Source organism: Alligator mississippiensis, chromosome 1 (genome assembly GCF_030867095.1).
Source record: "Alligator mississippiensis isolate rAllMis1 chromosome 1, rAllMis1, whole genome shotgun sequence".
Classification (NCBI taxonomy): Eukaryota; Metazoa; Chordata; order Crocodylia; family Alligatoridae; genus Alligator; species Alligator mississippiensis.
In genome coordinates, this window is record NC_081824.1 from 251,739,569 (window position 1) to 251,766,024 (window position 26,456).

A 26,456-nucleotide genomic window follows, 5' to 3' on the forward strand; every position below is an offset into this window, starting at 1 on the left:
TGGGACTTTTTCCGGGGATGTGAGCAGATGAGGGACAGGATGATAGCCCCAAAGTCACTGCAGGGGGGCAGTGCAGATCAAAGCCTCCTTCCTGTCCACGCAGATGGCAGGGGCTCAGTTGGCCTTGCCCAGTTGGTCACGGGTAACTGCCCTAATCACTCGGCTGCAGGGCACAAGCTGTTCACTGGGATAGCCAGGAGCTGAAGGGGGCCACGACCACGAAGAGATCAGGGAAGGCTGTAACCACAGCGCACGTCGAACAAGCACGTGCCTGTCCCCCTCCCGCCCCAAGTGCCTTCTCCCTCTGCTCCTTGCAGCGCCCGCCCCCTCCCAGCACTCTGATTGGCTGTCCGTCTCCCAGAGGGCGGGCCCAAAAGTGCAGCGCAGCCGATCAAACCCCTGTGTCCTCACCCCCGCAGCCCCTTTCCTCCCTCCCCTTCCTTCTACAGACCGGCGCTGCCCTCGGCCTCTCACAGAGCAGGCGCAGACTACAACTCCCAGCAAGCAGTGCGGGAGGGCCCCTGCACCACCCGGGTCCCCCAGCTCCGCGTCGCCCCGCCTCGCGATGCAGGCCGGGAGTGGGAGTCCCGCGGAGCGAAGACGAAGCTGCCCGCCGGGGCCGCTATGCAAATGAGCGGGGCGGGGCGGCGGTTGAACGGAAGCGGCGGCCGCCGTTGCTCCTGCGGCGAGAGGGGTGAGGGCGCGGCCCCCTCTTTTCCCGGGTGGGAGGGGCCGCGGCGGGGGAGCGGCGCTGTTCTCCCTCCCCCCTGTGCGGGGGGCGCTTCTGAGCTGTTCTAGCAACCTCCCTACGCAGGCTGCTGGGCAGGGCCAGGGTGCAGCCCGGCGGGGCAGGGGCCTCTAGCAGGGGAAGGGGGTTCCTGTGCCCTGTTGCCAGGAAGGCTGAGGCACCCTGGGCTGCAGGGCAGCAACTGTCCGCAGGTCCAGGACAGTGATTATTCCCTTCTGTACTGTGCTGGTGAGGCCACATCTGGAGTGCTCCTCCAGTTTTGAGCCCCCACTGCAGAAGGGGTGTGGACAAATCTTAGGAGAGCAGTGAAAATGGTTGTGGGTGGGGCTGGGGGACATGATTGATGAGGAGAGGCTGAGGGAATTGGGTTTATTTAGTCTGGAGAAGAGAAAACAGGGGATTTGATAGCAGCCTTCAACTACCTGGAGGGGTGTTTGAAAGAGGATGGAGCTGGACTGTTCTCAGTGGTGGCAGATGACAGAACAAGGAGCAATGGTCTCAAGTTGCAGCAAGGGAGGTTTAAGTTGGATATTAGGAAAAACCTTGTCACTGGGAGGGTGGTGAAGCACTGGAACGGGTCACCCAGAGAGGCTGTGGAGTCTCCATCCTTGAAGGTGTTTAATGCCCACCTAGACAAACCCCTGGCTGGGTTGATGTAGTTGGGGCTGGTCCTGCTTTGAGCAGGGGGTTGGACTAGGTGACCTCCTGAGGTCCCTTCCAACCCTCATTTTCTGTGATTCTTGCTGTTTGCTCCACTTGGCAGGTGGTACACAGAGGAGCCATCGGGGAGCGTCTTGCCATCCAAGCCGTCACCTTCTGTCCTAGGCCCGAGACGTCCCAGCGGAGCCATGAGGGAACTGCATGCAGCCCCCTGTACACCCCGGCTCGGACCCACAGCCCCCTGAGGAGCAAGAGCTTGCTGCTGCTGTCTCCACAGCTCCGTGGCAAAGATGCCAGCGTCCACTGGGAAGCACAAGGTGTAGCACGGCTGGTTCTCACTGCTGCTGGCCCCTCAGCCATGTCCCTGTCTCGCGTGGAAAATCCCTGTTTTCTGCTCTTCCTCGCTGGCTTTCAAGCATTGTTTATCCTAATCCTGTACCGAGGTGGAGCAACCAGTGTGTTCCGGGGGATTTTGGAGGCACCTCGGGCCTTGGATTACTCCAGAACACACGATGTGTACTCAAACCTCAGTCTGTTCACCCGAGCACTGAACAAGGACACCATGCGATACTGCACAGCCCAGTCGCCAATATTCGGTGCGTATAAGCCACCACTGTCTGCATTTCAGCATCATGACGCTTTACGCTCTGTAAAAGTCAAATGCATGCTCTCATAGGCCTTCTCCCCTAGAAAAGGTTTGTAAAACCCAGTTGAGATGGTGCTACTTCTTGTTTTCCCTCTTTCAGCCAGCGACAGCACATTTTTGCTGATCTAGTTTCAATGCCTTTGCTGTGGGTGTGGGTTGGGGTGTTTCTGAGAAATGAGCATACTCTTTGCAAATAACTAGCTAGAAAGCGCCCTGTGTCAGTACATCTTAGTAACTTAACGTGGTCTTACTAGGCCTTTCTATTAGTAATTCTGCTCTGTAGGCCAAACTGCAGATGAAAGGAGTTAATCTAGGTATTGGAAACTGACTTTCCTGTGATAGAGACTATGAAACAGTATAGATGGTGCTGAGCAGTGTAAGCTTAGTTCCTGTCTTTGCCACTGCGCCACCAGAGTTAACGAGCAGTGAATGCTGTGATGGGCTCTAAGTACAATTTTTGACAGAAGATACTGCAGTTAGTCCTCTAACCAAGATGGAAAGTGTTTTGCTCTTTTGTGGCCTTGATGAGTGATGCAATCTTGGATGCTACCAGTTCACAGTTTGTAAAGTTTTGCGGCATGGGTTGTACCATTTGTTTACTTAAGGAAATATCCCAACTACCCATTTAGCAGCAAGCTGAACCATTGCAACCTATTGTGCAAGCTATAGTGAAGTTTGGGCCCAACTAACTGCCATCTGGCAAAGGTTTGAAAAGGTCTGGATGATAATGGTGTTTCCTTTTTTAATCCACATTTAAAACTAGTGGTTTGGTGGAAGAGGAAGAAGTCAGCCACATGCAAACATGTTTTTCGAAAAATTCAAGTTAAAACTGTGAGCTTTGTAGCCAGGTTGGGCACAGTTGTCCTCCCTACCAGCTGTCTGCATGGTATGGTACATCTAGTCTGTAGTTCAAGGCTAGTCTGCATACATACCTGCTGTGAACTGTAGTCATTTCTCTGAGACACCATGCGCTAGTAGGTGCCCATATACTCTTAGGATGCTTATGTGAGTGCATAAATTTAGGTCCTGTGTATCCATGTTGTGAATAAAGCTGCCATGAGTATGTAGTGCAACTGGTTGTGGTAAACTGTTTGAGTTAAACACTGCTGCACTAATACTGACAAGCCTTTAGACTCTGTACAAGGTTTATAACAGTATTTAATTAAGCTTTGGTATTTTTTCCTGCATCACTTGAATTTAAATGAAATAAACACTGCCACCACGCAGGCAATGTATGTTGTTCTCCCATATCTTGTGCTTGTGTGCCATAACTCTTCTAGAAGTTGGGGGGTAGGTTGTAGCCAAGTTGGTCTAAGGACATAGGTAGACAAGGTTCTTTGGGTGAATCTGATATCTTTTATTAGACCAAATTAAAGAGTTGGAAAAAAATTATTAAGCAAGCTTTCGGGTTCAAAAACCCTTCATCAGGCTAAGGAAGTTTCAGCAGTTTGTGTGCTCTTCCTGGATGGAATGAAAAATAAAGAAGCCAGGCTGGGCTGGTATGCATACAAGACAGGTAGTCAGTGAAAATGTAGACTGAGGAGTCAATGGGTGAGACACAGGCTGGGGGGACGGGGGCGGGGGTGGGGGGAGAAGGGGGATGAATAGTGGAGAGATACCTGGGGAGCTGGATGTCAGGCAGGTTATAATGTGTCATAAATCCCATGTCTATATTTAGTCTATGATTTTTAGTATCCAGGAGGTTGATGAAGTGGAGTTCATAGGCTTGTCTCTGGGAAGTGTTTTGTAAGTTTCCTTTTGAGGATCAGGACTGAGAGTTTGTAGAGAGAGTGGTTTTCTTGTGAGAAATGTGCCCCCACGGGTAATTGGGTATTCCTGTCTTTGATAGATTTCCAGTGTGCATTCATTCTGGTGTGTAGTTGTTGTTTGGTCTCTCCTATGCATTTTTCATCAGGGCATTTGGTGCATTAGATGAGAGATATTGTATTTCTGGAGGTGCAGCTGTAAGATCCGGGAATGCTGATGACTCTGTGGGGTGTAGTAATTGTGGGGGTGGTGGAGATGTGTGGGCAGATTTTGCATTTCTTGTCATGGCACGGTCTGGATCCATTTGGTGTGTTCTGGGCCTGAGGAAGTTTGCTTCTGCTGATGAGGTTAGCGAGGTTCGGTGCTTGTTTGAAGGCTAGGATGGGTGGCTCTGGGAAGATCTCTTTAAGAATAGAGTCTCTTTCTAGTATGGGTTGTAATTGTTTGAGGATTTTCCGTATGGGTTCAATGGAGGGGTGATATGTCATAACCAGCAGTGTGCAATTGGTGGGTGTTTTTCTTCTGTACTACAGCAGTTCTTCACGTGGTATCTGGGTGGCTCTATCAAACGTGCGATCTCTCTCTCTGTTGAGTGAGTGTCCCTGTTGAGTGAAAGCCTTTTTAAGATTGGTGAGGTGGACTAAATATAGAAATGGGATTTATGACACATTATAACCTGCCTGACATCCAACTCCCCAGGTATCTCTCCACTATTCAACCCCCTTCTCCTCCCACCCCCTCCACCCCCACCTGTGTCTCACCCATTGACTCCTCAATCTACATTTTCACTGACTACCTGTCTTGTATGCATACCAGCCCAGCCTGGCTTCTTTACTTTTCATTCCATCCAGGAAGAGCACACAAACTGCTGAAACTTCCTTAGCCTGACGAAGGGTTTTTGAACCCAAAAGCTTGCTTAATAATTTTTTCCCAACTATTTAATTTGGTCTAATAAAAGATATCAGATTCACCCAAAGAACCTTGTCTTCTAGAAGTAACCATTTTTGGTGAGTAACTCCTTATAGTTGCTGAAATCCTTGAACCTTTTGGGCATGGATGCTAATTATCATGGTGCCTTGATGTTCACCATTAGCTGGAACCCATCAGCTCACTTTGAGTCTTTGAATAAAGAGTGGGCTTTGGTAGTAAGGGACTTGATTTGGTGACCTTATGATCACCAGCCATAGGCAGAGGAACATACACTTGCTACTCTCTCATCTCTCAGCAAGTTCTAACAAGGACCCCCTTCACCATCTAACAAGGTCCCCCTTCCCCATCTAAGTAGGAGACTTTATAGTAACCCCCAAGAAGAAATTGGGAATGCTATAATTTGTTTGCAAGTCATCAGACGGCAAGGAGTGATGGCTTGCTTGGAGCTATCAACAGAAGAGCAATTAAAGTTGGCTCAAAGAGATCATTCCCTCTAGAGTAATTAGCATCTGTGGAAACCTCTAAAGGAAAAGTAGAATTGAATTGTGAAATGCTTGCATTGTTAGATTAAAAAAGCAGCCTTGTGCAGTGTTGTTATGCATGCAGGTTAAGAAATAAGATTGCTTCAGTTTAATTTTTCTAACGCATAACACTTTTTTTTCCTTATTTAAAAGAAAAGCAAAAGATTTTTCCCCAAGACACTCGTGTTCTGTTCTGTACAAACCTCATCTGAGTGAACTTTCAAACGCATGCTATTATAAAAGGTGTTTATTCTCTTTAGAACTAAAATGGTATATACATTCTTAATAAACAAACCTAGATCTTTGTAAACCTCTCTCATGGGTCTCATCGCTATTCAAAATCTCACATACTGAGCAGAATCATTCTTTCTGCTAATATTCATTTCTTAGGCTCCATTTAATGAGATTTCAACTGTAATTCTTGAAGTTCTCAGCCGAAAGACTTTTAATAGACTGGTCATTTTGAGTCTGATCCAAAGCACATTGAAGTTAGTGGAAAAATACCAGTTAACCTTAGTGATCTTGGATCAGGCTTTTTATGAGCCTTTTATCAGCCCTTTCTCTCTTTCTTTGTGCTAAATATTTAATGTCTTTGTTACTACCAAGAGCAAATCCTGTATTTGTGTCTCACAGTTTGTTGTCTAAGAAAATGCCAGTTGTCTTAACTTCTTTCTTTTGAAAGTAGAGCTGATGCTCTCAACTTGAGTCCACCAGTCATAGTTGAGTACCCCTAGCATGGTGGTTCTCAGCCAGGATACTATGGCACCCTGGAGTGCCTTGATATCCTTACCAGGGTGATTTAAGGCATCACACAGTGCTAGCACCGTAAAGTGTGCAAACATGATTCACAAGGTGAATGCAGATTTCAAATGGGAATCCTTAGTGTTAAAAACATCCCAACCTATTGTGGTCTCCCTGAGTTCTTTGCAACAGAAAAAGTGCTCTTAGTTTTCACTCTTTTTTTAAATACAGATAAATAAAAGCTGGCATTTTCCGAGGGGGCTTTGAGTCTATAAAGTTGAGAACAACTCCCCTAGCATTTACCTTCTAACCTTATGTATTTCACTTTGCGCATTATGTCAGCTGAAAGCAGTTTGGCTTCGTGTACTGGCTTTTTTCAGCTCATCTGTCACTTGCACCAGAAGGAAGCATATTGCTGACAGATTCCTAGTGAGGAATTCTATTTAGAGGTATCCACTTCCTCCTTCATGTGAAGAGGCTGGATTTGGATGTAACAGGTCAGATTCCTCTCTGATATAAATGCTGAATTAAATGGGTTTATGCCAAGGATGCACTTTGTCCAATGCCCTTTTTATAGTAGTCTTTCCTTTTACTCCCATATGTCATGGATTTCTCTGAGTAGGACCATCTGTTGTGGTGATGTGTGGTCCCCTGTTTTGTTGTCTAATTGATGCTTTTGTATTGAGGGAGGGACTTGCCTAAGGCCTTTTTTGAGAAAACGTTTTCCCCTTTAGTTGTACTTGAAGGGCCCCATTCTCTTCAGGACTTGATGCTTAAACTAAGGCTGCTTTACTACGTTTTTTTTTTTTCATCTAAACAATGATAGTCTGTGTACATGGGGAACACAGAACTAGACCAATATAACTTCGCTCTGAAAATAAGGTCTGCCAAACTCAATGCAGGTTAGCACTTTCTCCTAATAGATGCATTATATCCTCTGTGTTGCTGTACTAAAGATCTTGCTTATTCAAAAGTCCTGTTGAAGTCAGTGGAGTTGCATTTATTTATACAGCATTGGTAGTGTAAATCCTTTCCCCTCGCATTGATACAGCATAGCTTCCTGAAGAATAGCCATTCTCTGTTTTAGCTAAACAAATGAGGAAGAGGGCAGTTGTAAGTCAACTTGAGCCTTCAAGAAGTACAAGAGGTCTCCAGGTTCACTCAAAATGGTATAAATTCTGCCAAATGCAGTAAAATCCCTTGGACAGTCTTAAGTGAATTGTTCTATTCACAGAACAAGTTGAGACTATATTCTCATTGCCACTATTGGAAATGAAGAGCCAGGACTTAGAAACGTGGGAAGAAATGTTATGCTTTTTCATAAATATTGATTCAGTAGTTCTGAAACTTCTTTATTCTGGAATTCATTTTGTAAGCTTTATGGTTCAAGTGAGCAGTTCAGAGAGAAGAGCCCCTCTATACTTGCTTCCCTATCATTCTGCTAACCAGTGGTGGTAAACAGCAGAGATTGGAAAGCACTCTGCACATAAATGGTAACCTCCATTAAAAAGCAAGTGATAGTGTAGCCATGGCAAAGCTGTGCTTAATACTTAAAGAGAGTCAAGAATTTCTTAGGGTGCCAGACATTCGAAAGCTTGACTAACTTTATTCCATCTAGGTAGTTAGTCCAATAAAAAGATAACACCTAAGCAATCCTGGTCTCTAGCATGATTCCTCAACCTTCGTAACTATAACATCCCTCTAGCACCTAATACTTCAGTACATGGGGATCTTGTCTGTTTTTTCACAGCAGTTGCCCTTTACTGGGGAGCTATGCCCTATAACCTGAGCCTTCTTTGAAAATAAAATTGCCCCGCACTTGCAGCAAAGACCTGAAATATAGACCATATTCATCCTAACTGAAGTCCTACAGAATCTGGAACACAGGTGGGTAAAATACAGGCAGCGGGCTGAATCCGGGCTGCCAGTAGATTGCATGCAGCCCGATGGCTGCCCCCCACATGGGGCTGAATCTTGCTTGCTCCCCATTCGAGGCAGTCTGTGCTTTGCTCTTGCTCTCACCCATCCTTACGCTTACCAATGGCACTACCCTAGCCAACATACACAGCTTCCCAGTGGGGCTGCTGCTGCTGCTGCCCGGGTACTGCTTGGCTCCCATCACCTCCAGTGGCTATTCTTCCTGTCCTGGCTGTGCTGCTTCAGGCAGGGGGGAAGCTGTAGCTAGGAAGCTCCTGCCCCAGTGCATGGGGCTGTAGCTCTAGTTCCCAGCTGCTTGCACCTGCCCAGTGCAATGAGCAGCCACTTGCGGATAGCCAAATGGGTGGAAGGGGGCTGACAGCTGGAGCCCTGCGCGCTGGAACAGGAGCTGCCAGACTGCTTCCCTCCTGCCTGGAGCAGCCCTGCAGGGGAAGGAGGAGGAGGAGCCACGGGAGATGCAGTGAGCCAAGTAGTTCCCCACTACAGTAGCCCCACTGTGAAGCTGTGTGCACTGTCTAGCAGTGCCATCTGCGGGTGTGGGGTGGGAGCACAATGCAGGTTGCCCTGGTTGGAGTAAGTGGGGCTCAGCCCCATGCAGAGTGCTGCAGGGGCAATCGCAAGCCAAATTGGGGAGGGACTGAACCACACCTATAATGCACTGCCTGGGCAAGCTCTGCTGCACATGCCCTCTGGCTCCACATCTCTGCCCCCCCACCCCTGGTTGTCTCCTGGGACCTAGTGCACAGGCAGCCCCCCATGCACCCACACACTTGCACACACCCCCTACTCCCCCCGCCCCCAACCACACGATATTCAAGAGTAAGACTTTATTTTGAACTATTATGCAATCACATATGCTACTCAAAAAAAAAAACAACAAATCGGGATACACATTTTTTTTTAATAAAATATTTTACAGTAGATGTTTGATCTTAATATGTGATTTGTTTTTTATCTATAACTTAAAATGATATCTTCTGAAAATGTTCATGTGTGCGGCACTCAACAACTCACCAACACTTGCTAAGTGGTTCGCCAACTGAAATAATTGCCCAGTCCTGCTCTAGAATATGGTGTTTTTTCAGTGTTCTTCCCATGGCATTGCTTTTTAGTTTCTAGCTACTCCCCCAATGTTGTTTTTGTTTCCCCATCCTACCAACAGCTGCCTTCCCTTCCCTCACAACTAGAGGTGCACTGATGCAGCCAATTTTCTTTATATCAGTTCCGATCTGATATCAGACTGACGTATCAGAAATCGGCCTAATGTGGCCGATAATTTGGCCAATAAATGCTTGTGCGTGTATGCAGAGCATGGGGAGTAGCAGCGGGGGGGCATTGGCCCCTGAATCTGCACATGGCAGGCTGCAGCTGGGGTCAGGGGCCACACTGTGCTGCGCTCGGGGCAGGTGGCAGCGGCACAGAGCGGAGACTATGTGGGGGCCTAGGGCAAAATTTGGGGTGGGTGCAGCCCCTCCTAGCCCCCCTACCAATGCTGCCACTGTCGCCCACCCCGAGCACAGTGCAGTGTGGCCCTTGGCCTCAGCTCACCCCGTGCAGATCTGGGGGCACCCACCCCCTGTGCCCTCCTGGACAAGTGGCGGGAGCAGCAGCAAGAGCTGTCCACTTTGCCCTGGCTGGGCAGCATCTACCCCAGGCTCACTCCCTCCCTTACTGCGGAGGGTGTTGATCTGCCCCACCCCACCCCACCCCACCCCTTCCCTTGCCCTCCACTTTCACCACAACAGACTTACCAGCTGGACTCAGCTGTATCAGAAATCAGATCTTTATGTGCTGATATGCCTTCTTAAAAACCGGCTATCGGTATCAGCTGCAAAAATCTCTATCAGTGCACCCCTACTCACAACTGGGGGTTAATTGGATTAACTTCCTGCACTGTTTCATGGAGCTAAACAGCATAGGATCAAGGAACCAGATCTGGAGTTCAGCTTGCAGCCAAGGACTGTGAGGGGGCCAGATATCTTGGCTCTTGTGGGTCATGTCCCCAAATTAAAAGCTTCCTCTCTCTTCTCAACCTCCCTGTTTCCTTGGAACATATTGAAAGAGAGCTTCTGAATTGGGATTACTTGAGGTCTGGAGCCAGGCAGCCATGGAGAACATAACAAATTAACTTGGAAACAACTGGACAAATTTTAGTGTGTTTCCTTCACCAGCTGCAAGGCTGTAGGGGGAATGGAGAGCACAGAAATAAAGGCTATTATATGGCAATGGGGGGGGGAAATGACACTTCTTGGAAGTTAGGGTTTGACTATTATTGGATTCTTGCTGCAGAATCTAGTCTTGCATAGTACAGGTCCCTGATTGCACTGAAAGATGATGATGTTTCCGAGGAGTGGTAGTAGCTATTCTTCCTATGTTTTCTGGAAGTGCCGCAGCATCGATGCAATCCAGTCTGAACATGGGGTTTCATTATCTTCTGTTCAGCCACCTCTGACTGCCACTGGAGTGCTGGTTGGAAGCATGTAGTTAAAATAACTGAGTTCTTTGAATGTTAGATATAACATTACAGATTATAGTGCAGTGTTTTTTTTTTAAGGCAGAACAGGAAACCAAAGGTTTTGTAAAGTACCCGATACAATCATAATGATCACAAAACCATAGCAAGAATAATTTGGAGCTGTGCCTCCACAGCAGAGTTTTCTGAAGAACAGCCATTGTCTATTTCAACAAAACATATGTGGCAGAAGCTTAGTAGAGCAGATCTTGGTATTGGCATCAAAATTTACTTGATAATCCAATAGTCAGAACATTTACCTGAGACATGGAAAAATCCAAATCAAACCCCTTCTTGGATTTGGGGTATTTGGACCCAGATATCTCACTTCTCAAGAGTGCCCTAACTTTTGTATTAAAAGGTCATTTGGGATAAGTGTCTTAGTCTTTCCTGTTACATCTGCATTCTGTGTAAAATGCTTAACTGTTCATTGGAGCCGTTCAGTCATTCCCCCTCATCCAATTGACGTGCCCTAAGCACTAGGCTAGTGCCAATGCAGTCACTCCCCTCTTTGGCCACCATTAATGCTGAGAAATGTGGTATGGGAGCAGAAAAACCCTGGAAATAAGCTCATGTTAAAAGGGATTTGATTTCCAGAGCACCTGCTTGTGTAACAGTAGACAGAGGCCATGGCGTTGGGAAACACCCCAGGTACTGCTAAAGACCAATAGGTCTTCAGACTGCTGTTGGAAAAAGAAGGACGTTTGTCTTTGGGTAATGCAGAAAGACAACGCCCTTTCAATAAGCGGAATGGATTGACTTGATGATTATGAATTGCTGATTTTTAATGGTTTAGCTTAAGATTTCTTGCTTGCTGCTTTAAATAATTTTAGCATTGTTTAGCATTTATACATTTTAGTTATTTTCCTTATGGAAAGTGGATTCTTACTGGCTGGTAACTATTTAGACATGTTGATTGGCAGCTAAATATAACTTGTAGCTTTTCATGGCTTGTGTATTTAAGCAGTTACATAATTTAACATATGCTCATTAAGTTTTACATTTATTATGTTAAAAAAGGATGAATGACATTTCTTATTTGGCAGATGACTAATTTGTTACTTGTGATGCATGTTGACCTGGAAATTAAAATTTAATTCAGATGCAGCAAATTTGTATTTTAAAATTTCACTTTTTTTTTTTTTTTTAGCAAATGTACTAGATACAGGTTTTTGATTTTAAAACTGATTTATTAAATGAGGGTAAAGAATGACCCCCCCCCTTCCATTCCTGGTTGTCATCCTTCACTGTTTAGAACTTGTAGATCTCAGCAAGTTGCATCTAGTTGGTGTTCAGAGACTTGTAGCAGCAAAACAGTCATTCCTGCTTCTTCAGACCCCCAGTCAGTTTCTCAAATGTGAATAGGCCTGCTATTGAACTGAATTAAACTAAGATATGGAAATTACTCTCTCTTCCCTTGCAAAAGTCTGTAGCTGTCAAGCTCTTTTTCATTTCAAACCCTGGTCACAGATTTTTAGCCTGTTGCTTCCTTCCATTCCTTAATATAAGTTGTCATACTTCAAATGTAAGTTTCAGTAGGTTTCTTTTAAAAAAAAGAAATATTTCAATTAATGTTTTTAAAAGCCAGTTAATCAACTTGCCTTCTAGCTTCCATCTACTAAACTAATCTGGGTGTAGCCATCAAATTTCAGATATTTTTGTCCTTGAGGCTTGAAAAGAAGCAGGAGAGATGCTATCCTTTTATTTGGGGCGGGGTATAAAACTCAGATATGCTTATTGCTTTAACTCTCCCTTCAACCATCCTGTAATGGTGAATAACTTTTTATTAAAGATATTGTTATAGTTAACATGGTACATTTTTCATAAGTCAGGTCTTTGGTGGTAGCCTGAAAAATGGGAAGCCAGCACACGCAGAAATGAAACTGTGGAAGAACTATTGAATGAACTTACTGGCAGGTTTCAAACTGTAGTAGGACAGAAGCTGCTCTATACCAGCCTCCACAGCTTCATGTTGCTTACAAGTTAAGTCTCTTCAGCAGCTGACATGGGAGGGTATATCCCAGGAGTGGACAAAACATGGTCTGCAGGCCAGATTTGGTTTGCCAAGGGATTCTATCCAGCCTGCGTGGGTCCCCCCCGCCAGGCACAGGGCACACGCAGCCAGTCCTGCTGCCCCCGGGCAGGCAGTGGGGCCGGGGCAACACAGCAGACAGATTTGGTTTCTTGACAGCCTCTGGGGTGGTGGCTCACTCAGCTCAGCTGCTGTTGCCAATATCTCCACTGCCATTGGTCCTGGCCCCACTGCCCAGGCACCCTGGCATGTCCACCCCACATCCACTGCCAGGGGCAGCAGACAGAGCCGGCAGGTGGGCAGGGTCTCCCTGGAGATTGGCCCAGGACCTCCTCTGGCAGGGTGCACTTGACTGGGCGGATGGGATGGGGCCACGGGCAGGCATGGAGGGGCGTCCAGGAGCAGGACGGGCAGTTGCGTACTGGGGCCAGGATAGTGGGGTGGTGACAGCAATGGGCTGGGGCCTGGGACAGCTGTGATCCACTCCCTGCATGTCCCTGCCCATGGAACCAGTGCCTGTCACAGGGACGTGCGGGGAAGGGATTGCAGCTCTGCCCTGGGCCCTAGCCCTGTGCTGTCACCATCCCACGATCGTGGGCCTACCCGCCCGGCTTACTCCTGGACATTGCCTCCCGCTCAGCCACGGCCCTGTCACATCCACCTGGCCAAGCATGCCCTGGAGACCCTGCCCTCCCACCTCGTCCAGCACCCCCAGCAGTGGGTGCAGGGCTGATGGACCTAGGGCCAGATAAGATTGATTGCTGCTGCCGCTTCTTCCCGCCCCCCCTCCCTCCCCCCTCCAGCTCACCAAAACCCCATTAAGTTGCCCCTCACCCCTGGCTTTGTTCACCCCTGATGGATTTGAATTGTATTTTAGAATCAAATTCTTTTATTCACCACATTTTCACTATTTTCTTTTTCTTCCCATATTTCTTGCAGTTGGTCCATTAACGATCAGCTTCAATATGCTCCCCAGTGAAAGAACAATTATTAACAAAAATCCCTTTGTTCAGCCTGGTGGCCGCTACAGCCCTCCTCATTGCCTGGCTCGCTATAAATCAGCCATCATTATACCACACAAGAACCAGGAAAAGTACCTTCGACACCTTCTCTATTACCTTCATCCCTTCCTGCAGCGCCAGCAGCTCCATTATGGCATCTACTTGATTCAGCAGGTAAACTGAACCCACCTATATATTGTGCTTCAGCTAAGGATTAGCAGGGAGAGAGAGAGAGCATTGAATTAAACAGTGAAAACTGATGACTGATTGGGAAGAAGGGTACTGTATTTTGTTTGTTGCTGGTAGCTGTGCTACATTTCTGCTTTCCAGCTTCTTTTTGCAAAAAAAAGGGAGATGGGGCATAATTTGGATGCGAAGGGCTTTGTAGCTAAAAACATACCTTTGTTTCTCAAAGATGAGACTCCTTTGTATAGTTCATTGAGCAAAAGGCTCCAGTTTTCTAAAGTTTGTACAGGTGCTGGCACTACTGTGGAGACGGTGACTAAAACTTTCAAAAGTGCCTAACAACTTGAATGCTTGTTTCACTCCCCTTCAAACTGATGTCCAGGGGAGTCTTTGCCACAAGTTCAGTTTGAACCAGTTTGGGTCTTACATTGCTGTACTCCAGGACTTGGCGAGTGAATAACTGCACATATTCTCTTCCAGGCTGGAAATACCACATTTAACCGAGCAAAGCTCCTTAACGTTGGCGTCCGAGAAGTCCTGAAGGACGAGGACTGGGACTGCCTCCTCCTCCATGATGTGGACCTTGTTCCTGAGAATGATTATAATCTCTACATCTGTGATGAATACTTCCCCAAACACATGGCTAGTGCTGTGGACAAGTTCCAGTACAGGCAAGAGCCTCCATTCACATTAGGATTGGATGTTTTTGATAGAATAAATAGTCTGCTCCTTCTCTAAGGGCACAAATAGCCCAAACTTGAATGATTAGCACAGGGGTTCCCAACCCCCGGTTCACAAAGGGTTGGCTGCCAGTCCGCAGGAGAGTTGGCTGCCGCAGACTGGAAGTGACCATAGACCAGCAAAAAAAGGGTTGACTGCCTGCCTGCAGCATGCTGGCACTGCTGGTCCGCAGTTTTCCAGTCCGTGGTCACTTCCGGTCTGCGATTTGTCGGTCCTCAGCATAAAAAGGTTGGGAACCCCTGATATAGCAGGACATGACCTCGCTGCATTTTCCACCTTATTGGCTGCTGCAGGGAGAACATGCTTGACCTAAATATAGCATCTTCAGTTGTTGCCTGCAGTTTGTTTTATTTGTTAGAGTACCAGTCCAATGCATTTTCCTTTGCTACTTGACACTGAGGTGTCTGTGTTAACCTTTCCTTCCAGCAGGTGCAGGATTGGGGGCATTCAGCAATATGGAGCATCAGTGTGACCCGGTGCTCCTGCTAAGTAGAAATCTCAGTGTCAAATTGTCTTTGAGAGGTGGTAAGACTACAACCTACAGTCACTTTTGGTATCTTGGGCTGTCCTTCCCCACAGCTAGGTAGTTATTATGGATCACACCACAGCAGACCTAATCCTGGCATTAAATGAAGCTCTTTGCTGCTCTCAGTAGTTGTACAAAACGAACTGGCACTTGCTATTCTGCAACTGATGGGTAATTAACTTTTCCTTCTTCTTTGAGCAGAGATACAGTATTTGCCTCCCAGTGGGGAAGAGAAATGCCTTTCAACTGCAGAACAGTTGATCTTTGAATTTTTCTGGGCTAGGAGAAGTAGTCTATGCTGAATTTGTTGTGCTGAACTTCATTGAAATCTTGAGGTCCTGTTATAAAAGGACTAAAGATTTCTAACAGGTACCTTCATTTGACAACTCGCACACTGTGCATACACATGTAAATACCATCCAGCTTCTTGTTTGATACAGGTCAATAAGATGAGAGGAAGATGCACATGTCTTATTACCAGGGATCTGGGTTAACCGTTTCCCACAGAAAAACACAGATTTTCCCCTGTAAAGAAGAAAAATGTGGATTTCCACCCCCCCACCTTGAAGCATGAAAACATGGGTTTCCCTTTTTGCAAACTGCTCTCTGCAGGCTGGCAGAGTTCCAGCCTGCAGCAGCTATTTGCAAAAAGGCGGGAAACCCTAAACCTTGTCCGGAGGGGGTGGGAGGTGGAGGTCTGAAAATCTCAGTTGCCAGTGCTGGCTCAGATTCATTTTCCCTCCTTTGGCCTTTGGGGTAAGTAGGGCTTTTCAGGGATGGGCTGCAGGAATGGGGGGTAGCTGAGGGCCTACTCTGGAAGGGCTGGGGGGACCCTGTAGGTTGGGTGAGGGTCATGCTGCCAGTGGGGCCAGGGCCTGCGGGGAGAGCTGGCAGGGCAGGCAGGAGGCAGGGCAGGGTTGTGTGGGTAGCAATCGCCCTGTCCTGCACCGTGGGCCAAAGCCGGGTGGGTGCAGGCTACCTCGCCCTGCTGTGGTTCATCCCAAGTGGGCTCAGGCTGGGGCTGGAGGTGCTGCCCAGCTGGGGTGGCATGGGCAGCAGCTCTGTGGGAGGGAGGGCAGGAGCATGTGCCACGCCCATTGTTACCAAGTGAGGTGCCCTCAGAGCAGGGCTAGAGGCTGGGGCTGGGGGCACTGCCCAGCCAGAGCTGTGCCCAGGCCCAGGGCTCTAGGGGGCGAGCAGTGCCCATCTGATGTGCTGGTGGCTGCTGTCCCATTTCTCACTGCACCACTGCTCCACAACCTGCCAGCCTGTGGCTGCAGCAGCTGCTGGCAGCTCTGCTGGGGCTAGGATTGGAGGCAGTGGCTGGGGGTGCACTGCATGATGGGGTGGGGAGGGAAGGAGAGGAGTGGCATACCTAGCCCACATATTGCTCTGCCTGGCCTGAGGCCTTGCCAGCCTTCCTGGCCTTGTGGGGGACTCCTGGTCATGGGAACTTCTAAGCGGGGGTTGTGAAGTGCCGGGGGGGAAGAATGGAGGTGGCAGCAGGGTCTGTATGTGCGTGTGATGGGCTGGGGATGGCAGCAGTGGGAGGGGTATAAGAGAGAGAGAGAAAAGGGGGGGTGGGGGGGCACTTCAAGTAAAAGCAGCCTCCAGACATGGGCCTGGAGCGCCGCTGGCCCACTAAAACAGCCTGTGCAGTGGGAGGCTGGTCTGGAAGAGAAGGGGCTTGCCTAGCCAATGATAGCCCAGCCCAGTCCCTGAGCCCCAGTCAAGGGTTTCCCAGGAAGGGCATGGGAACCACTGGGGCCTGGGTACAAGTGCGGGGAGCAGAACAGCCAGGGCTGGCACTGCTCAGAGCCACAGGGCAGCAGGCAGGACAGCTGGAGCTGGATCCGTGACCCTGTGCAGGGGGGTTAGGAGGAGGAGCACGGGCAGGGACAGGGGCAGGGCACTGGCATATCCGTGCTGCTTAGTGCCACAAAGCAGCTGTGGGAACAGCCGCAGCTGCACTCACATCCTGGTGAGCAAAGGGGGCAGGGCAAGCTCTGGTTTTCTATGATAAACAAAACAAAATCAAACGCTAAAATATTTAAAATTTAGAATTTATTTTATATAATGATTGAGGCACTGGTAGACTTCCAAATTGCTTTAAAATTGTAAATATATCAATAAAACATTGTGTTCATCTGATACCTATATATATATATATATATATATATATATATATATAAAATGGCCTTTCATTTTAATTGTGTAAAACTGCAGATTTGGGGGGTTTTAATCTGAGAATTTTGGGTTTTTATCAGATCATTTTGGATTTTTAAACAGAAAACTAGGATCCCTTCTTATTACAGCGTAAGGTGCTTTGAATGGTGACTGATGTAAGCTTGTGATTTTTGACATTTTGTTCTCCTCTCCAGCTTGCCATATTTGTCCTTTTTTGGGGGTGTATCTGCATTGACACCAGATCATTACATGAAGATGAATGGATTTCCTAACACCTACTGGGGTGCTGGTAGTGAAGACGACATTGCTGCAAGGTACTCATGGGAAGGATGGAGCAATTTAAAAAAGGAATCTAAAATTCTAACATAAACTTGCATTTTCTTGCACTCATCTGTAATTTCCAGAGTGCTAAAATTCAATGCCAGAAATGTTGGTGCAGGACTGCTGGTGTTGGGAGATGTTTAGATCTGTAATTTTATTAGAGGCATTTTTCTGTGAGCTTTGCACTTTGAATGGTAGAGAGCATTGCATGGTGTAATAATCCTGCATCTCCAGTGGGTTCAGGGTTCTCCTAAGAGCTCTGTAACCAACTGTCATTGACAGCTGACTGCCTCTTAACGTGACAGCTCTGTAGGAGGGAACGCACTGGCTGATGAGAGAGAAAACCCAGGAGGTAACCAAGGCATTTAGTGGATTTTGATTTAAAAGTACGGGATTTGGGACATGGTACATACTGCCCAAGAGACTTGTTTAGTAACTGTGCAGTACTTAGGAACTGAGTAACTTATGGAAGCCTGATTCCTATCTTTATGCTTGCAGACTGTGACCTATCATAAAGGCATATGTACTGTGTACTATGTGAGTCACTTTGCAAAATGTTATCATTTTTCTTGTAGCTGCTGTTGCTTAGGGAGGTGACATGATATGAGAGTTAAATTGCAGAATCTGCCTAGTGATTCTCTGCAGAGTACATGGTAAAGACCTCTTTGGCCATGTCTCCCTGGTGAGCTTTGTAGCTGTAATTCACCCTTGATACTGCTCTCTGTCTGTGGACATTAAGGCAAACTAATGGGGTGGTTATATTACTTGTTTTCTTCCTCTTACACAATGTGACAAGTTATGCAACTTCAGTGGAACATTTTGTTCAAGGACTGTGCGAGTTTCATTAAGTATTGTGCTCCTGGGAATGGAAAGCTAGGTGTTTAACAGGAGCTTAATTGCTTTCATCAGAGAAAGGAACATACAACTTTTTTTTAGAGATTCAGCATTCACTCTAAGGAATGGGATATCAGGATAAATGGTACCTAAGCAAAAAAGAAACAGAAGATTCACACTCCACCTACCACACAAGATCTGTTCAAAAGCCCTCATGGCTCAACATACGCTTGTAACATGGAGGGGTCAGTGGTAAAGTGCCATACAAGAGTCCTGTGAATTTCACTTTACTAACATTAAGGAAGAAATCCATTGCGGGGGAGGAGGATTATGTTCATTTGTGTATGCTATCAAGCCTGTTGCCTTGAAAGAAAGTAAATCTCATGAAACATCCTGTGAGAATGAAGTACTTGTTATCAGCAGCCCACCCTTTAGGTGGAGATTAATCAAAGATTATTCAGACATAGAGACTAACACTTACAAAAGTCAGTAGTGATTTTTTTAAGTGACTAGGTTGAGACCCTTAAAATGGATCCGCTCTACAAAACACTGAGGTCCTACCTTAAGGAACAACAAAAATGGACTTGAGTTTGAAAGTTAGCATGAATAAAGTTAATGTATTTCCAGTACCAAAAAAGAGGACACCTGACAGGGGGACACCTCACTCCCAACCTGCAGCCCCTGTCCCTGCTGCCGCCTTTCACTCCCAACCCACAGTCCCTCACCACCTCCAGGCTACGCTGGTGTCTCTCAGTCCCAACCTGCAGCCCCCCAATCCCTGCTGCTGACCCTCACTTCTGACCCACAGCCCCCTTCTCCCCTCAGCCCTGCCAGAGGGGCCCCCAGCTGCCCCTGTCCTGACTGGGCCACAGCGCGGCGAGTCCGATTCATGCAGGAGGTGGCTGAGCGAGTCCAGCCCTGGCATGGGCTGGAGGGAAGAGAGGCTGCCTGTGGCACCCCCCGCCCTGGGCTGAGGCTGCAGTACTGCGCCAAGTGGCTTAGCCACACCCTCCCTGAGCAATGTCTCTTGGCCAGCTCAGCCCTGTGAGCAGGGGCACCAGCTCTGGTGCCACCAACCTGGCCACAGAACTCCCCGTTGTCTTTAAAGGGCCCCCCTTTCCCTTTGGAGGGGCAGGTGCCTGTCTCCTGCCCTGCGCTACCACAGCCCCAGCGCTCATACACCTTCCACCAGCAGGCACCAGCCCCTCTCACGCATACGCACACATGCATGCATACACATACCCCTCGCACGCACGTGCACACACACACCCCTCCCTGGACAGTCCCCAAGCCCTACTCCCCATAGACTTACCAGCATCCACCTGCCAGGGATGCTTCCACCACCCTGGCTACGTGTGTGTGCACGCAGACGCATGTGATGCCCCCTGTCTCCAATTGCCTTCCCTCCCTTCCCTCCTCCCACCAGCAGAGCAAAGCAGAATCATGGATACTAGTTCTCAGACACCACCCGGACAGAGATTGGAGGATCCAAAAAGAGGACATGTCCAGGAAAACCCAGATGTATGGTAACCCTAGGCATGACCCCTTGCTGTCCTTTCCTTTGCTATCAGGATTTCATATTAGACCACAACATTTAAGAGTAGACTTCAGCTACCACCATATTAACCATTAACTTGCAGTTAATATAACCAGGTAATGGTGCTCCACATTGTGTCAGCTAGTCATGGCTAAACAGCATTCCCAGAAAGTACCTTTATCCTCCACATTCACCTCCTATAAGAAGTGAATACCTTAGTCTAATTGGGACCATTTAAATGTTAGCATTATGAAACGCAGGCAATTCAGTGGAATGATCTCTCTGATTTATTTTTTAAAATAATGTATTACCTTAGCCTTTTAATATTCAAATTGCATTATTGCTGTTAAAGTAACGATTGCAACAGCAAAGTTAGTTGAGCTTTCTGGCATGTCTCTTTCCTGGTGAAGTGTGCAGTGCTGTTTGTTAGCACTCAGAAAATACCACCCCCTGGCCATAGTCCAATTTGAGATAATGGTATTTTATCTAATGCTTAAAGATTTCCTCCTAGTGAACTAGTAACACCCATTGTGCTTTTATTATTTGATATCTTTAGTGTAACGTGAATACTTTTTGAAACTCTGGTCCCTTCCTAATGCCTTCAGAGCAGGAATGTTGCTTTGCACCTTGCTGCTGTCATCCTCCTCTGTCTTGGCTATACATGGAATTTCACTAAATTAAATTGGAGACACTTTAAGGGTGCTAATTGGCCAAACTTACCTGAAGGAACCATCAGCATGTTTAACAAAGATGGTGGTAGCAATGGTTTGGAAATGTGGAGCCTTATCTACACTTGAAAAGTGGTACTCCAAAGCCCCATCTTTCCCTGCATGTTAGCATAATGCATTTTCACTGGCCACTTCACATTGCATCTGTAATACATGTTATGTACTACTGGTGTTCCACAAAGGAAATACTCCCATCACACAATTCCCATGAATGCAAAAATGAGTTCTCTTCAGAAACTACAGCTGTTAGACAAAAGACCAAGTCTAGGTAATTTTACTGACTTAGCAGTAGGAGCCCTATATTATGGAACACTGTTCTGGGGGAGTAATGTTCTTGTCTCTACACACATGGGAGCTGTTCTGTGGATGACCCTCCCCAGTCTGTTCTCTGCTTTAATGATCTTCTGTCTTCCCAGCCACCAAGCATCATAGTCATTTCTCTTCCAGTCAAAGAGTAAGTCAGTGGTGTCCTGCTGCTATATGCTTTGGGAGCATATGTAAATATTGGGTATCATTAAATGCCATTCCCTTTTCTTGGATTCAGTGAACTGCCTTTTCAGCGCTCTTTTTTTTTTGTTGTTGGTTGTGTTGATACCAGCTTAGATGTAGCAACCTTATGTATAAACACAGATTTTGCTTTATTTCCATGTTAAAGGATTCAGTTAGCAGGAATGAAAATAGCCCGGACCCCCATTCATCTTGGACGCTACAAAATGATGGATCAGGAGCAAACCGCAGGGAGGGAAGAACTCCTAAGAAGGTAACAGCAGGCGTGCTGTATCCTCAGTATGGTGGGATTCCCGCATGAGCAATCCCTGATCTGCATGACATGCCGATAGAACTCTTTCACCTGCCTTCCTAGATGGGACAGAAGGCCCAACCCAAGAAACTGCATCTCCCTCATGTTTGAACACTGCCATTTAAAGAAAACTGGCTGGTTTTTCTAAGCTCATAGTTTGGGGAGTTCACCTGTTGGAAACATTTTCTTGCCTTGCATGAGTCATAATTCAGTTAAGTCAAACTCCTGTCCTTTTTTACGGGCAGCCAACAGACTAATGGAAAGGGAACATTTGCTATAGCAGAAATACTGGAAGCTAACAGTGAGTCTGAAGCCAGTTACAGCTGAACTGTATTTTCTTCCTAAGGCTAAATAATTGAAATGTAGATTTTTCAATTGCAGTTTAACTTTGACATAGTAAGAATGATTTCAAGCATTCTCTTGAGTGATAGCTATCATTCAAGAGTTTCAGAGATTCAGATTTAAAACTATCAAATTATTCTGCATTGACCACACTCACAGTCGTCATTCAATCTGTCTTGTAATTATTTAAAGACCCTTCCCTCAAAACTCTTTACATATATCTCACATACATGTTAAATGCCCTAAAGGCCTGTACCAAGGTGTTGTAGACAAAGTGCTTGTAGACAACTTAGCTTTATGCGGACCCTTTCCAAAGTTGAGAAATTGGAAAGCTATCTTCCGAAGAAATGAGTACAGTAGTTAATTCGGACCCATTTACTAGGGATGTGCAAAACGAGCCGTATTCAATTTGGATTCAGCCTGAATCGGGGACAGTGATTCGATTTGTTAATTCAGATGACTGTCTCCCATTCGATTTGACTGAATCCGAATCGAAAAATTCAGTGCTGATTCGGAGAATGAGTGATTTGGACAGACACAGCTTTAAATGTTTTTTCTACGTACTTCAAAGTACCAGTGTGGCTCGTGAATGCTACAATGCTGGGGCAGATGGAGCGTCCCACAGGAGCACCTGGGGGCCCCCCACATGCTCAACAGCAAACCTGGAAGTGAACTGAAAGTATTTCTGGTCCATTTCTGGGTCCGCCCCCAAGCACGTTCGGAGAGATTAAAGGGTCCTCCCATTCGATTCAAATTTGGAGATTCGGCCATCAAATTGGGCCAAATCTCCATCGAATCAGGGACCAAAGCTTCGCATAGTCCTACCATTTACCGTTAACATGAATGCCCCCAGACCTATATACACAACAGAGTTGGGAGGTATTGGTTAATGTATGATGGAGGCTGTACACACTGGCACTTCAGATTTTCCATTTATATTATCTTTAATGTTGAGCTCTTCTATGTGTACAAGTGAACCTGTGGTAAGCTGTGTGCAGCTCTGAATCTCTCCTCTCCACATTTGTTTCCTCAAACAAAGTCTTCAGGTTCCAAACATGCAGTATCTGCTGTTGCCAGTCTCTTTTTGCTTGTACAAAGCAGCAGCATTGCCTATCCCCTTTACCTCGAAGTCCATGGCTCATCTCCCCTTTTAGTTTCAAATCATCCTCCTTGTTTACAAGCCTTGCTATGCAGTTGCTAGTCATCTCCTCATCACAAAGATCTCCTCTTTGTGCCTGTGTAGAGGTCTGTTTGTTTATTTATTTGATGCCTCTCTCTATGAAGATAATCTTGGGTCTTGCGAAGTAATAGCTTTCACCTCTGAAGTTCCTTCACTTAGTGTTCACTCAGATGAATGTGTGTGTCTTCATCTTTCCTTGCTGACCTCTTATCTGAACAGGTATTCTTCTCCCTTTAGGCCTGCTCCACTTCACGACACCACAAAAACCTGGAGGGACGATGGAATGAATACTATAGAGTATATACTCCTTGCTAGGAAGGAGTACCCTCTGTATACCAACATCACAGTGGACATAGGATATGTTCCCCCAGTGCTTTCAAAGAGTGCAAAGAAAGGAAAAAGAGGTTGAGTTACTAGGGTAGTCAGTGGCAAGAGTGAAGTCCAGGAGCTTCCAGTCTGCATCTAGTCAGGAAGATGATGTCCATAAAGACTCTTGAAAAACTGTTTAGAAGAGAGGTGAAGTGTAGAGCAGACTGAAGGAACACACAAGGTTAGAAGAAAAATCCACAGGAACGAGGCACAACTACTACTTTATGGGATTTGGCCTATTGTAGAGAATCCCTTTAAAGCTTTGTCAAATGTGATGTCTACTGAGCCACATGCACGTCCCACCCCTTAGCTGTAGCCTAGAGGTGTAAATTCTAGTCACAACCAGACAAGTCCTCTGAGCTAGAGACTCCTGAGCACTGCATCCCACTGCTGGAGAGCTGAATGCCAGGTACCTCTGACTGTCCTGCTGCTTACTATTTGAAACGGTAACTGGGATGGAAGCCATCTATAAGTGTTCTATTTTGGTTGGGGGGGGGGGGGGGGGAAACAATCCCAGATTTTGGGGGGTGGGGGAGGGGGAAGAGTCTGTACAGAAAAAAAGTATTACTATATTTCCACCTGTTATATGTTTTGTAAATATTTTGTTCAGAAAAGTTAATTAAAAGAGTTAAAGTCACCAGTGATCTTAAGGTGCCTATTGGATATGAAGTTTGAAAAGTTTCTCTACAGTGGTTTTTTTTTTTTAAAGGTTTGTCTACAAACTATTAGGGTGAGAATGTGGGCGCTGGACTCCTTGATTCTGTTGCTGACTCAGCAGTTGTTGTAATTGAGATCGGTGAATAAGGTGCGTTTTTTTTTGTTTTTTTTTTTAATGGATTTTGTCTGGGATTCTGCTAGGAAAGTTGTCATCAGCCATCTATACAACACATCCTTTGAGAGGGTATTTTTTGATTCCTATAAGAAAAAAAACATTCCAGGTAGCTCTGACAGCTAGAAAAGGGTTATCTTAGACTTTGGTTTATACCTGCAGGGAAGGGTTTTTGCTCTCATTGTTGCTAAGTTAAACAGTTTTCAATAATAAGCCTGGAAAAATGCATGGATATGACCAGTGTGGTAGGTGTAATGGACCAGATTGCTTCCTACAGTATGTGATGTTTTCCAAAGTACCAGCTTCCCCAAACTCCTGCCCCTGGAGCACCTGCTAAAGGTGAAACAGAGCCATCTCCCTGGTCCATGCACGCAATCTTTGGCATATATCTGAGACTGCAGCAAAGGGGGCTTGTTACTTTTGTGATGGGGATGCTCACCATTTGAGAACTAGTTAAATAAGAAGGTGTTTTGGGCAGGTACTGACTAACCTATTTCAGACACTGCAACCTGAGTAAAAACTTAGGGTGTTTATTCACGTGCTCCAGGAGTACTGGGGGGGGGCACACTTTAATTAGAGTGATTCCAAGAGCTGCTCTCATTAAAATGCCTGGAGCGTCACATGTATCAGTGTCCCTGCACTGAAAAATGGCGGCAGGGGCACTTTAACTAAAGCTCATCAAACGAACAAGCCATTTTTCATCACAGGGACACATGCATGATGCTGGAGTCTGCTGGAGCATGGTAATTACTAGGGCTGTGTGAAGTTTTGCCAGCTGTTTTGGTTTGACACTGTTTCGACCAATTTTGAGGTCGAAACAGCAAAATCAAAACAAAACAAAGGCCCTTTAAACAACCTCAAAACAAGGCTGGCAGAAATGTTTTGACCATAGGCTGGGGATGGGAACTCAGTCCAGCTGGGCTGCTTAACTACCCCTGGCACCATCTAGTGCTGGGGATGGGAACTCAGCCCAGCTGGTCTGACTGCGTCCCCAGCGAAACTCGAAACAGCCTTTCTGTTTCAACAGAACAGAACAGCTGTTTCAACTCAAAATGAAATTCAAGACGAAACACTGTTCCATCGAACCGTCAAAACTCAAGGCACAACAGAACAGTGCCGTTTTGCACAGCCCTAGTAATTACTGTGCTCTGGCAGACTCAGTTAATCGAGTCTGCTCCGTGCTGTAATTGCAGCACGTTGGAGCAGCCTTGCTTCATGTGTACAGGTGCCCATAAAGACCAGATTTCTGCCCCCTTCCCCCCACCAGTCCCCCATGCATTTATTTTCACAGGCCACATCTTATTCAGCTGATGAATTAAGCCTCCTTTTTCCCTGGATTCCTTATGTATTGATGTAGTCTAGTCAGCCTTTTATTTTTAACCTGACTGCACAAAAGACTTGTCAAATCTAAAATCTCTTTTTTATTATAGCTCTAAGAGCATCTAAGATGAGGTTAAGCACATTCACTTTCCCAGAAAATAGGTTAAGTCCCTTCTTCCACTTCCAGTCATCCAGGCACTCTGCTAACTGTGTAACTTGGGGGGAAGAAGAGGTGTTGGGGGAGGTTGGGAAGGAACAGCATTGCTAAACAGCTGCAAGGTGACCGTTGGGTCTAGCCAACAATAAAAGGCTTAGACCAATTGATGATGTTTTGGTTGTACAATCCTAATTGGCAGCTGAAGACAGACCTTCATCCTTCATTATAAAAATAAGGCTGGAAGGGCCCTCATGAGGTCAACTAGTCCAGCCCTTTTGCACAAGGTAGGATCAGCCTGTCTAAAGCATTTCATGCTACCTTCTGTTCTGGATCCCTTCTGTTACAGGATTGGAGAAAGATACCCTTATGAAGAAAAAAATTCATAATATGAATAGATGCTGGCAAATAAGAGGTAGGAGAGGAATAAGTGCCCAGAGCTAGAATTACTGGGCTGTCTGACTGTCTACACCATCTAAAATGGATCTTGGCCTATTTATGAAGTGCAATCTCTACATAACTTTCAGTAAAAATCCCCTTGGTTATTGTGTGCTATTACCTAATGCAAACTCAATTTTTTCCTCACCAGTCCCAAAGTCTACCAGCTATCTCTTCCAAACAGAAACCATATACTGGTGTGTTGTGTTGTCCTGATGACCCTTCTAATGGAATAAAAGTCAAGAAACGGAGCCTTTGATGGAGATCATGTGTCTCCATTGGTGCTGAGCGTGCGGGCGCCCAACAGCCTTGGCCCTCCTCTGGAAGCCCATCTCTAATTGAGTGGGACAGTCTTGAAATGGGAACATCAGGTCCCAGTCCCAGCTGCATGACTCTGGGACAGCATTTGTTCTGGATTCCCAGTATTGTGCAGGGATCTGGATTTTCTGTTCACTGCAGAAAAACATGG

General features: G+C 46.4%; 1 protein-coding gene across 3 annotated transcripts; it reads left to right on the forward strand.

The window, feature by feature from the left end:
• The first annotated feature begins 488 nt into the window (after nucleotides 1-488).
• LOC102575172 (beta-1,4-galactosyltransferase 3) lies at nucleotides 489-26,238 on the forward strand. Of its 3 annotated transcripts, XR_002086715.2 has the most exons (9): nucleotides 489-694; nucleotides 1,512-2,004; nucleotides 13,435-13,670; nucleotides 14,163-14,353; nucleotides 17,331-17,450; nucleotides 21,212-21,316; nucleotides 23,115-23,655; nucleotides 23,956-24,051; nucleotides 25,899-26,238. XR_002086715.2 is itself a non-coding variant. In XM_006261481.4 (7 exons), exons 2-7 carry the CDS (start codon nucleotides 1,767-1,769, stop codon nucleotides 23,284-23,286), a joined length of 1,062 nt encoding a protein of 353 aa, XP_006261543.1. In that variant the 5' UTR covers nucleotides 489-694; nucleotides 1,512-1,766; the 3' UTR covers nucleotides 23,287-23,739. The 3 variants fall into 3 exon arrangements, 2 of the variants coding, with proteins under 2 accessions (XP_006261543.1, XP_014459459.1); XM_006261481.4 differs by lacking the exons at nucleotides 23,956-24,051; nucleotides 25,899-26,238 and having other exon boundaries at nucleotides 23,115-23,739; XM_014603973.3 differs by lacking the exons at nucleotides 489-694; nucleotides 23,956-24,051; nucleotides 25,899-26,238 and adding an exon at nucleotides 867-976 and having other exon boundaries at nucleotides 23,115-23,739.
• Nucleotides 26,239-26,456: the final 218 nt, after the last annotated feature.